Source organism: Anomalospiza imberbis, chromosome 16 (genome assembly GCF_031753505.1).
Source record: "Anomalospiza imberbis isolate Cuckoo-Finch-1a 21T00152 chromosome 16, ASM3175350v1, whole genome shotgun sequence".
NCBI classification, from domain to species: domain Eukaryota; kingdom Metazoa; phylum Chordata; class Aves; order Passeriformes; family Viduidae; genus Anomalospiza; species Anomalospiza imberbis.
Window position 1 is genome coordinate 13263075 of NC_089696.1, and position 12221 is coordinate 13275295.

General features: G+C 44.8%; 1 protein-coding gene across 2 annotated transcripts in view; it reads left to right on the forward strand.

Moving 5' to 3' along the window:
- FOXK1 (forkhead box K1) overlaps window positions 1–12221 on the forward strand; it is a 56117-nt gene that overhangs the window by 34239 nt on the left and 9657 nt on the right. For both annotated transcript variants that reach the window (XM_068207152.1, XM_068207154.1), the window contains exons 3-8: window positions 2872–3028; window positions 4297–4443; window positions 6166–6359; window positions 7474–7640; window positions 8312–8593; window positions 11169–11393. In XM_068207152.1, the coding sequence (XP_068063253.1) occupies window positions 2872–3028; window positions 4297–4443; window positions 6166–6359; window positions 7474–7640; window positions 8312–8593; window positions 11169–11393 (1172 nt within the window). The remainder of the gene's footprint in view (window positions 1–2871; window positions 3029–4296; window positions 4444–6165; window positions 6360–7473; window positions 7641–8311; window positions 8594–11168; window positions 11394–12221) is intronic.

Below are 12221 nucleotides of genomic sequence, written 5' to 3' on the forward strand. Positions count from 1 at the left end.
GCATGTGTTACCCTGTCTGTGCTTGGAGTGCCTAAACGCTAGTGTTTGTTCTGTCCCCACATCTCTTGATTTGATCACTGATCCAGGCTGAAAGGAAGCAGATCTACCTGGACAGAAGGGCTTCCTTCTGATAAAAGATTAGTATCGCTTCCAAATCTTTGGTATCACCTGTGGCTGTCCCAAGGGGCAGCTCCTTCTTTAGGGGATGATCATGATTGTGTTTTTCAGTGACTATCTGCTGGGAGAGCCTGGCTTTTCTTCAAGTTAGTAACACTTTAGTTTGGAGGGGCTTTGTCAACACTCCAGAGAATCACAGCCCTGCAAGGAATGGGTTTCTCCCTTTGGTTTTTTATTTGTTTGTTTTTTTAAGTAAGAGATCATACTTAAAATTCAGACACTAGAGCTGGAGAGGCAAAAACTGAGCTGCTTGCTCTGCTGATCTTGAATAAAGGAATAAATTCTTTTATCTGTTTTTATTTATGTTTTTATTAAAAAGGAAAAGCAAGAAATACGGCTCTGCAGAGCATGGATTTATTTGAGAACTTTTCTCTCTTCCATATTTTTGTCCTGAGTTTTGGCTGCTGTCTCTGTGGTTTGCTGTTTGTGTATTTCTGCAGACAAATAACAAAATCCGAAAACTCTGTTTCATCCTATTCCACTTCTAGCCCATGTGTTACATTAATTGCTCGGGTGCCAAACACAAAAAGAATCGCTGTGTTTTCAGTTTGTCATTGTTTCATGTATGAAAATGGCTTTCAGTTGTAATTATCTGCATATTGTAAGAAGTGTGTATGTGAAGAAGCTATGGAAAAATGACAGCAGAATAATTAAATTCACACCAGCTCCTCATGCGAATACTAAGACTTCAAGAGTGTCTTCTGTGGTTTAGTATTACCCACTTCCAAGGCTTGGGGTTGGAAATTTTCATTCATTTTCCTGCACAAATAGGTCTCTGCTCTTTGAAAGGCTGGGTAAGAAATGCCTTTATCTCTAGCAAAAGGAGATCTGTAAGTATGGGCTCATCAACATTTTATACCTTGCACTGCCTGAAAGCTTTACCTTCTGCTGTGCTTCTGAACAGCATCACCCATTAATGCCCGGGACTATTGGTGGGCAAGGGTTGCCAGGTGCTCTACAAGGCTGGTATATGGGACAGGAGTGAGCTTGGGTTCCCTGTTGCAAGGGTTTGTTGTTGCTGGATATTTCTGCTGCCTTTTCTCTGCCCCCAGTTCCTCCATTCTGTCCTTCACTTTTAAAAGAAACCAGTCTGGGTTGTGCTGAGCTCAGCACTGCAGCCATTTGCAGAGACACCACAAGGAGTAGCAGCACTTCTCAGTTTACAGGCTGGACTGTGGTAGGAAATGGTCATTCCTTACACTGACAAATTGCTTCTGCACCCAAGGTATTGCCCACTGAGCAAACAAGGGTTGTCTCACTGCTCCTCTCCATCCCTGGGTGCATGTGGGGGAAGCTATCCAGCCAGTCACCTTTTGAGGAAGGGGCCACGTTCAGTGTTTCTTCATACAGCATTTGGTGCAGTGCTGTGATGAGTGTCAGCATTTGTTTGTGTCAGTTATTGGGCATTTCACCAGTAAGAGGATTGTTTATGCCAGTTTTACTGAATTCTAGTTCCAGCTGTGAGCTTCAATTTGCATCTTTTCATACAATTTGAACTGCTTGTTTTGCTATGTAAATCTTCTGTGTATTGGTTTGCTTTCTTGTTTACTGTTTCTCTGCTCCTAGAAGACATTTGTAATCCTGGGATTTGGCTGTGCATCCTGCTGTTTTGGCACTGAATCCCTCAATTCTGGACAGCACAGGACAGGGAGAGACAGAAAAAGGGAACTTCAGCTTCCCAGACTCATCCCTCTCCTCCCATCCTTCCAGGCCAGGTTGGATGGGGCTAGGAAAAACCTGGTCCAGTGGGAGGTGTGCCTGCCTGTGGCAGGGGGTTGGAACACGGTGATCTTTAAGTCTCTTCCAATCCAAACCATTTCTTGATTCTTCCAACCCGAAAAATCAGGGGCATGTGATCCCTAGACAAGCCTTTCTAATTAGTTCTCATCTTGTAGCACTCATTTCTGTGTGCCTGAGTGATGTTGCAAATTATAGCCCCCTTTTATGTGTTTGTAGCATTTCATTACCTTTCGCAGCCTGTGGTGCTCAGTCACCGTTCCTGTAATGCCATCTTGTGGTGGCCCTGCCTCTCTGAATGTACCTTTTCCAGCCAGATCTGATGTTGGGCTACCTCTGTGTGTAGGCAGTGAGTGCAGCTCCCCTTTGCTGGCTGCATGAGTGTGGGGTGAATCAAGGAAACGCCTGTCTCCAGCTGTGAGGTGTCAGGGTATGGCCTTGTGGAGCTCAGATGTGGTGTTAGAGTCCTTCATGGCAGATCCCTGCTCTGGGTGCTTTAGCTCTGATGCTGCAGAGCTGTCTGTTAGAAGGACTGATTAACTATGATCTGTGTTACACGGAGATTTGTGTGTTGTTCCTTAACAAGTCATAATAACAAACTATCCATTAACTTAAATATTCATCCCTCATACGCTGTATGTTGTTTGAAGTTTGAAGTGCTTCTCTAAACACAAAGGAGTTGTTTAATACTTTGAAACGCTGCTCTGTTGTGATTGCAGGAAGTGCATATGGCAGGGAGTGTCAGGATTTTGTAGAAATTCCAATTTTATCTCTGGTGGATTTTTTTCTCAATCTGTCTGGGCTTTGGATAAGCCACAGGGGCAAAAGTAAGGCCATTGCATCTGCTTCTCCGTGACCAGAGAGCTTTACTGTACCTCCGAGAGTAAGAACTGCGTTCCTTGGTAATAAATGAAATAACAACTGTGTTTATTTTTGGTTTTTTTTTTGCCTCTCCAGTGTTCCCAACTCTTGCCCAGCCAGTCCACGTGGTGCTGGATCCTCAGGATATCGTTTTGTTCACAACATTACCTCGGATCTGCAGCTGGCAGCAGAGTATGCGGCAAAGGCAGCATCAGAGCAGCAGGCAGATGCATCTGGCGGGGACAGCCCAAAGGTTCACACAAACATTACTTACCCAGCAGTGCTCCTTGGGAGGATTATTAAAGCCTGGGGCTTTATTGCTAGTCCTGGTTAGAGTTAAAAGGGGTTTAAGAACACCCTGGCCATAAGGGTGCTGTGTACAGTGTCCTACAGGGGTTGGAGGTCATTCCTTCAAACTGTGCTTGGCTTAGTGGTAGTCTCTGCTTGCTTAGCTGCCTAAAGTGTATTCAAATCACTCACTCAGGTGTTTAAGCAAGAATAATATTTTTGCTTATTTGATAAATCAAGATCTCATAAAGAAGAGGCACATAAGATTCAGCATCTCATTTTCTTCATTTAATTAATGGTAGTTTGCAAAACACAGTTGGAGAAAGCAGAAGCAGGGGAAGAAACCAGATCCTTGTCATGCGAAGTCTGTAGTCAGACTTTAAAACAAACATGAAGGCCTGTCAAGTAGGCGTTAAACGAGGAGAGTGGCAGGTGGAATCTAGATTAAAAAATAACTTAGTTAGAATGATAAAATGGAATTTTGGTGAGCTGATCTTCAGATCAAAGTTAAAAGTTCCATATCCAAAACCACCTGATTTGGGATTGGGTGGAGGAGCATACTACTAGATGGCTTTTTTTTTTGTAGAGTTAATTCTCCCTTGAGACAAGAAGGGTTTTTCTTGGTGGAGTAATGCGATGAGTTGGAAATACGAGATCTAGCAAACAAATTAAAGTTCCTAGAATGAAACAAATCCTGCTGGAGAAGGGAAGGGATGGGATCAGGTTTCGTGTTGGGCTTGTTGCTGGGAGGAGGGCTGATAGCATACAGCCTCAAACCTTTCTAGCAGAGTGGAGCTGTATCTGGGTGGAACTGAAGACTTTAATTCATGAACACAGAAAGCAGTGAATGTACATATACTCTATTTCTTGATTCCAATTGCCTGTCTTGACCCCTTTCCTTGTGCTGGTGTAAGCATGTGTGGGAAATTCAGTGGGGAATGGGATCAAATTGAAGTTGGCGTTTATGTGTGTTTGTGGGGAGATGGAAGGAGATACTTTCTTCTGACTCAGCCCTGTAGCTCTGTTTGAACAAAATGCTTGTGCTAAATGGGATGGTGGCAGCATGAAACAGCAGTGGAGAGCTGACGCTCTCTTAGCTGCCCTGCTGCTCTCTTGGCATCAGTGAAAATTACAGCCCAATGTGCTTTTTAAGGTTGGGTTGTGGTACACTGCAGTGTGGGAATTCTTTGTTAGTGATTAAATTTTGGTTCTTTTTATTTTTTTCTTGCTTAGGATGAATCCAAGCCACCCTATTCTTATGCTCAGCTAATTGTGCAGGCTATATCTTCAGCACAGGACAGGCAATTAACACTAAGTGGGATCTATGCCCACATTACCAAGCATTATCCATATTACAGGACTGCTGACAAAGGCTGGCAGGTGAGTTCTTGACACTGACAAGCTTTTAAACTACTTTGACATGGCTTATCTGCTTTGAAATGCATTTATTAAAGACTGGGGCACTGGGAATAGAGCTGCTTTGACTGTTCCCAGAGTGAATTTGTTTAACACAAGCTGACTGGTTCATTTGTGGGTGATTAGTTTTGTTGGGGTTTTTTTTGAATACTTTGTAGGGCAATGTAGTGTGTTACTGTTGGGCCTCTGGTTCCTCTTTTAATGCTGTAGTCATGTGTCTTTCATTTTGTATTTTATTTATATCCTTGCTATCGGTCACTCCTCTGCCCAGATACTTGCTTAATCCTCCACCTCATCTTTGGCATGGTTTCTCCAAGCAGAGGATATCCAGCCTAAAACTGAGGCTCCAGCTTTTAATCATAGCACCTTAAATCATTACAGATGTTTTGTTTCCCAGTGTACCAACTGCATTGCCTAAGTCACAGTTTGCAAGTTCTGAATTTGAGTGAGAACTTGGGAAGCTGGGAGTCCATGGACTCCTTGTGGTGCTCAAGGAAATCTGACCAGCTTCAGAGGAGAGTTTGGATGCAGTTAACACATGCTAAATCAAACTTCAGTGTTCACTTGAGGGTTGCTTCCAAAGTTTCAGGAACCTCAACTCCACCTGCTTTCAGACTTTTTCTTGGCATCACACCTCTGCCATGGGTGTTGGCATTTGAATGTACTACACTAATACAGCTGCAAAGGCTCTTGCAGCTGCTGATTTCACTGTGTGCAACTGGCAGGAGCAATACTGCTTGGTGCACTTTGAGTGCAGTTGGAATAAATACATTTCTGCCTCCCTGGCTTTTCCCTGCAGTTCTAATTAATTGTGGAATTCACTTCCTGCCCTAACCTGCTCAGCAGAGTTGTGCTTTTTGAACCAGTTGCTGCATCCTGCTTCAGAGAGCTGCATTTCAGCAGGGAGTGAAGTTGCCTTTTCCTCTCTCCTCCAGTGGCATTGTAAGGCTTCACCAGTGAAGAGATTGTCTAAACCTGCTAGAAAAGCTTTTGTCTTGTTTTAAAAGTGGAAGAGGTGTGAGTTTGTGCACACAGAGGCTTGCTGAGCCCTTCCCCAGTCCAAAAGGCAGTGCTACACCCTGTAAGAGGTGGGCTGTTACAGTGAAAGGATAAACAGGCTTCTCATCATCCAGAGAGCTGCAGAGTGCCACAGAGCTCATGGATTCCTCACAGAGCTGGCTGAGGGCATGTTGGCTGCCTTGCATTGTGATTACTGTGAGATGCAGTGTCCTCTAGGGCATGTTTGGGCACCCTGGTAATCGTTTGGCAGGTGAACAGTTAGCACAGGCTCAGGCAACTTTTTCCACTTGCCAAGAATAAAGCCTGTCTTTTGAGAGTTCTGATGTGGTTTACAGTGATTTCCCCCTGCCTCAGCAAAAGCTCTGCTTTCATGGCTTTCCACAGGGAAGTCACTGCTCTGGCTCCAGTTGTATTTAAGCAATGGTTCGTACCAAGCAACCCCATCTTTCAGCTTGGTTAAGAGAAATTCTGACACTTTCCCCCAGGTTTTCTCCTGCTGTTCTCCTGTGACTTCGGAGCTGTGTGAGTTGAATGACTTGTTTCAGCCTTCAACACTGATTCTGGCAATGTGGATTTATTTTTCCAAGCTGTGTGGTGCAACCCATTTGTCTCTGTTACATACTTCTTCGTGGCAAAATAATCACCTCATTCCTCTGCTTCCTGCAGAATTCCATTCGGCACAACCTCTCCTTGAACCGTTACTTTATTAAAGTCCCACGCTCCCAAGAGGAGCCTGGAAAGGGCTCCTTTTGGCGGATTGACCCTGCCTCTGAAGCCAAACTTGTAGAACAAGCATTTAGAAAAAGAAGGCAAAGAGGAGTGTCCTGCTTCCGAACACCTTTTGGGCCTCTCTCCTCCAGGTAACTTCAATTTCCTCTCATCTCTCTGCCAAACTCATTACAAAGAAAATAAACTGAAGCTTCTCCTGAAGTACATTGAGTATACTTTGTTGTTTGTAGTTTGAGAGGTTATATAGTTAGTCCTGAGGCATAATCTGAAAATTGTTCCGACTTCTTAAGTGTTTAACAAAAAAAATCCAGAAGCAAACTAGAAAAATGCATCAAATAACGTATCTGTTTTGGCATCATTTCAAAGAAATTCAAAGCAGTTATCACTGCAGTGAGTGTTTTCAGATGCCAATCTCTGATTTCAGGAAAGCTGTGTTTAGATGTGGATTAGATCATAGTGGGAATAACTTCTGTGGTATTTAAAACACTCTCCTATTGGGAGATCAGGTTGATGGTGGTTGTCAGCAGTGGAGCAACGGGAGTTCTGTGTGGCTGCTCCAGTCAGCTCCACTGCCTTGTGCAATGACAGCTTCTTTGAGCCCTGTAGCTGTGAGGAGATGACTTGAAATTCAGCACTAGCTGGAGCAGTTTCATGGAACATTCCTCCCACACCTCCTATTTTCTTGGTTAAAATGTAGGGGAAACAGGAGGAGAATTTTTCAGCTTTTTATTCTGGTTTGTCATTAAAGAAATACACAATTCCTCACATGTTTGGGACCAGAGGTGGGAACCAAGTGGTTGAGGAGGGAGGCAACAGGGAGAAGGGAAAGCAACTGCTCTGCAAGCACATGCAGGGCCAGACACTTGTCTCTTCTTGCATCTTTCTTCTCCCTGTCACTCTCAAACTCTCACATAGGTTCTTTGAGAATGACTTGAAGTTATAAAACTGATCTGAGCATGCAGCATTTGGGGATTCTCTGTCAGCAGTGGGTCTAACAATGAAATATTAACCCTGCTCTGAAGGGTCCAGTTTCCTTCAGCAAGGAATAACACAACAATATTTGGAGCTGGAGTGTTTGTGGGGTCCCTGTGTACCTTTCAGCTCTTCCCAGCAGGACTGCAGTGGGTGGTGTGGAGGAAGGGCTGTCCCTCCTAGAGAATTCTCTACTGGGCATAACTCTGGGTCTCTGCTGCTGTCTCGTCAAAATGCATCTGCACTTGCCAACACTATGTTTTGGTGTTTCAGGAGTGCTCCTGCCTCCCCTACTCACCCTGGCCTGCTGTCCCCTCACTCTAGTGGCCTACAGACTCCAGAGTGCCTGTCACGGGAGGGCTCACCCATTCCACACGATCACGACTTTGGGTCGAAGTTAGCCTCAGTTCCAGAGTATCGGTATTCCCAGAGTGCACCTGGTGAGTAGCTCTTGTTCCAGAGGATGGCTGTTCACTTGCCCCATGTGCCATGCCGAGGACACCACAGAAGCCTTCTGCAGTGGTTTTCTGGAGAATCCAGGACTCTTTCCACTTTGTTGTTAGAGACTGATGGTGCAAGTACAACTTCAAACCATTTTTCTGACTCCTCTTTGGATGAGGGGCAGAATGTGTAGAGACAGCTGATCTAAGCTTGAGCTAGGTGTCTGTAAAGATCTGACAGCAGAGTAGCCATGGCAACACACAGCTCACTTGCTCTCATTTACCAGCCTCTGGATAAGATCAGCTTGGCTACACCAAGTTGTGATGCTGTAGCCAGGACCTGGTAAATATCTGCTTGTCAGCTGCACTGACCTGGGGTGTAGGGTGAGGTTGGAAGGCAAAGATCATTAAGGAAAGCTTGGTTTGGGGTATTTTCTTATGTTTATTATGGCTTTTATTCACAGAAATGTGCTCAGTTGACAAGTAGGGTTTTTGTACATTAGGAAGGAGAAGTTTGAAGGTGGTATTTTTGAAGGCTTGATTTTTTTTTGTTTGTTTCTACCTCCTTTCCTGCCAGTGGTGAAGCACTGAGTAGACTGGAAGTGCACAGATTAAATAAATGGGGCTCTTTTTGCCTCTCCTGTTAACATGTTCTTCTTTTTTCTGTTCAGGATCTCCAGTGAGTGCCCAGCCAGTGATTATGGCTGTTCCTCCCCGACCATCCACCCTGGTGGCCAAACCAGTGGCCTACATGCCAGCATCCATAGTGACTTCTCAGCAGCCTTCGTGCCACGCAATCCACGTCGTTCAACAAGCCCCCACTGTCACCATGGTCCGAGTGGTGACCTCCTCTGCAAACTCTGCAAACGGATACATCCTCACAAACCAGGGCACAGCAGGAGGAGCTCATGAAGCTGCAGGAGCAGTGTTGGACTTAGCTGCTGACCACCGAGGTAGCGTTTCACCTCCCTTGCTACTCTGCTAATAATTCTTGAGCAGGCTCGGAGGGGAGAGTGGTTGAACATTTTCGCTCACTGGGCACTGAGCCATTAAAAATGTTGTTTCTGCAGGTAAAACTTAAACCAAACAAGAGCTCATCCATTTTTTGTCTCCACCAGAGAGCATGACAACTGTGTTCCCTTGTCTCCTGGGGAACAAAACTAACAGACTTTGGAGCCTGAGAAAACATGCAGTGCTTAAAATTTGCATATTACCATAGAATCATAGAATGATCTGGATTGGAGGGTACCTTGAAGATCATCTCATTCCAATCCCCCTGCCATGGGCAGGAACACCTTCCACTATCCCAGGGTGCTCCAAGTCCTGTCCAACCTGGCCTTGGACACTTCAGGGATGGGGCAGCCACAGCTGCTCTGGGCAGCCTGTGCCAGGGCCTCATCACCTTCACAGGAAAGAATTTCTTCCTAATATCTCCTCTATACCCGGTCTTTCAGTTTGAAGCCATTCCCCTTTGTCCTATCCCTCCATGCTTTTGTAACTATCCCCAATACCAGTATTGTGCCTGTTTATTGGCTATGAAAGTGTGTGCATTTTCCAGCCCGAAAGAGAGAGCCTGGGAAAGGCTGCAACTCTGCTTCAGGATGGCTTTGTAAATAAATGATTGAGCCCTTTTTTCTGCAGGCCCGGATTCCTAGACAAAAGCACGTGCTTCTGGAAGTGCAGGCAGTGCCCCATTAAAGCAGTCTTCAAAAACCAGTTGGAACAAAGACCTTTTTTTGTCCCTAAGCTGGAAATTCCAGCCTTGGGGGATTTAGTGAGTTAAATATTCTCTTGCTGTGATCTAGACAACACCTTGTCTGCTCCCCATTTCAGAAGGCCTTAGCGCTACAAGGTCAGTGTATGTTGTAGCAGCAGCAAGGCTGGTTTCTCTGACTGCTTTTATGTGGGCAGTGTGACAGTGGTCCCTCTCTCTAAGGGAAGGAAAAATGACAGAGAGCTTCCCCTCTTGCAGCAGCAGGACCCCTGGCATTTTTAGTTCAGCACTGGATATCTTGCTTGAGTTTCACTTGCATTCTCTAGAAATTCCTGTCTGGATCCTATACATGTTCCTGAAGCGCTAACAGTTGCAGCTGCCTGTCACCTGCTCCCTTCTTTCATTCACTGCTTCTTGCTGTTGCCTGTTCTTTCCCTACTTGTCCCACTCATATCCTTTTCTAGTCTCTATTTTCCATGTTTGCTGCATTTTCCTTCCTAAACTCCTTGCTTTCCTTGCCTTTTCTCTCCCCATTCCCATGAGCTTGTCTGCAGGTTTCAGCTCAGTGCTTATGTCCCATCTAACTCCACTCTTATTGTGTACAAATGTTAAAATGGGAAAGGCCTTCTTTTCCTACAGGACTAATGAGATTGTGCTTCCTGCCCTCTCTCCTTTGAGACCCACGGAGCCCCTGGAAGAGTGGTTCCTGTCCTTTCCTGCATGCCTGGCAGGATGCTGTCCTGTATCTCTTGCATACCTGCTGAATTGACCCCTTACTTATCCTGGGAAGTGAGAAAAGTGGTTTAGTGCTCTTAAGCAGTTACCTCTGTCTAGGAACTCTGCTCTCCTTATTTATTTTTGATTTTTCCTCCATCCTGTTTTTCTTCCTATACTTCACAGCAAAAGCTGGCAACTGTGGGAAGACCTCCTTGTAAATCAGCCTCCATGCAGGCCTGACAGCAAGTTGCTGCAGACTTTTGGCTCCAGGCATTGTTTAAGATCTTAATGCCTTCTCCTGCTGTGTGGTATTGAAAGTCAGGCCAGTTTGTTTGAAATTGCAAAGTAAGCTATGAGATTTGCAGTGCTTGCTGTCCATATCACAGCTGTGATGTGCCAATAAGGGAGGTGATGCCTTTTTAGGGCAAAGGATCAAATTGATGGGTTTGATTTTTTTCAATTTTTCTTCTGGCTTATGTTGTAAGAAAAATGTTCTTAATGTTGACAGAGTAAATGGACAACAGAGAATATTTTAGTGTTTCCAAGTACTCATCCCTGACTTTCTGTGGTGCTGAGGTATTGTAATCCTGGGGTGTGTATCCCTATAGTGAAAAATGTGGTGAACGCCAGATCTAGGGAAGAAATGATGATGTCTCACTTCAGATTAGAAGGCTGAAGGATAGTTTTATTAAAACTTTACTATATTACATTAATATACTATTTAAAGAGATACTGTACTATTCTACATATTTATTCTTATTTAATTATCTAACTAACTACAAACTCGTGAGTCCGAGACATAGCTGGATCTGACTGGTCATTGAACTTAAGCAACTTTCACCAGAATCCAATCAAGTAATTACTTTAGGTGAACAATCTCCATACTACATTCTACATGGGGAAAACAAAGGAGTAGAGATAAAGATTGTTTTCTCTTCTTCTCTCTGTGTTTCTCTAAGAAATCTTGAGAGACAGAATTATGTCTCTCTGTCTACAGAATGTGAATGTCACATGTCCCTGTTAAAGTGTTCATGAGAATAAAACCTGCCTCTAAGCCAGGGCAGTGACTGATCCTTGTCTCTTCTGCTCTTCCGCAGGCATGGACGAGAAGCCAACGATCGCGTTTGCCACGATCCCCACGGCCAGCCGTGTTATCCAGACAGTGGCCAGTCAGATGGCCCAGGGTGTCCCTGGGCAGACTGTCACCATCCTGCAGCAGGCAGCTCCGGTGGCCCTGGGGCAGCACCAGCTGCCGGTGCGGGCGGTCACCCAGAACGGCAAACACGCCGTGCCCACCAACAGCATCGCCGGCAGCGCCTACGGTGGGTCTGCTGCCCAGCTCCTGGCTGCCACTGCTCCCCCAGCTTAGCAGCCAGGGTGTAAAGCTGCAAGTGTTTTCTCCTCTTGCTTTCTGTGTATCAAGTTAATCCATGTGTCCATCTCAAAGGTATTGCAGTTTTCTGCTTCTAGGGCTGTAAATTCAGTGGGAGGTTCCCTTTTGTCCACTTCTGTCCTTCCTTTGCCCTTGGCTGTGCAGTTACTAGCACTGAGACTCTCTGCCTCTTGAGATTACTTGTTGAAAGTGTTAGTGATTCTTGTGGAGAGCCTGTTTTCATTTATTTTCTTCTGATCAACAGCCCTTGCTTGCAGCATGCCAAATAATAAAATTTCCGTGGTGCTCTTTAGATCTTGTGAAACATGACTCAGTTGAGTAAAAAGAAAATAACATACTTTCCCATCTTACATTCTTAGAGCCTGAGAGAAACAAGATCTATTTCACCAGGTGAATGAATGTAGGATTTTTGTATACACAGGATGTGTTCTAGTCATTTGTCAAGCATGGTTTTTTGAAATTCCATACAAGCCATGTCTTGGCAGCCTCCTCTTGCTTGCTCAGCACCTCAGATTTTATTCAGTTGGGGATGGGAATATCCAGGTTTATTATAGCTTTTTTCTCTGAGAGGCCAAGCACTTCTGCTGCCTCAGGCTGGTGCTTTTGGGAGTTTGAAATGAAGGGCACTGCTGGGCTTTGGATGCCTTTCATGAAGGTAGGAATGTTTCTACAGAATTTTCTGCCACATCTCTTCACAGTTATCACCCAGCATGCACTTCGATTGCAAGAATCTTACTGGAACTGTGAAAAAATGATA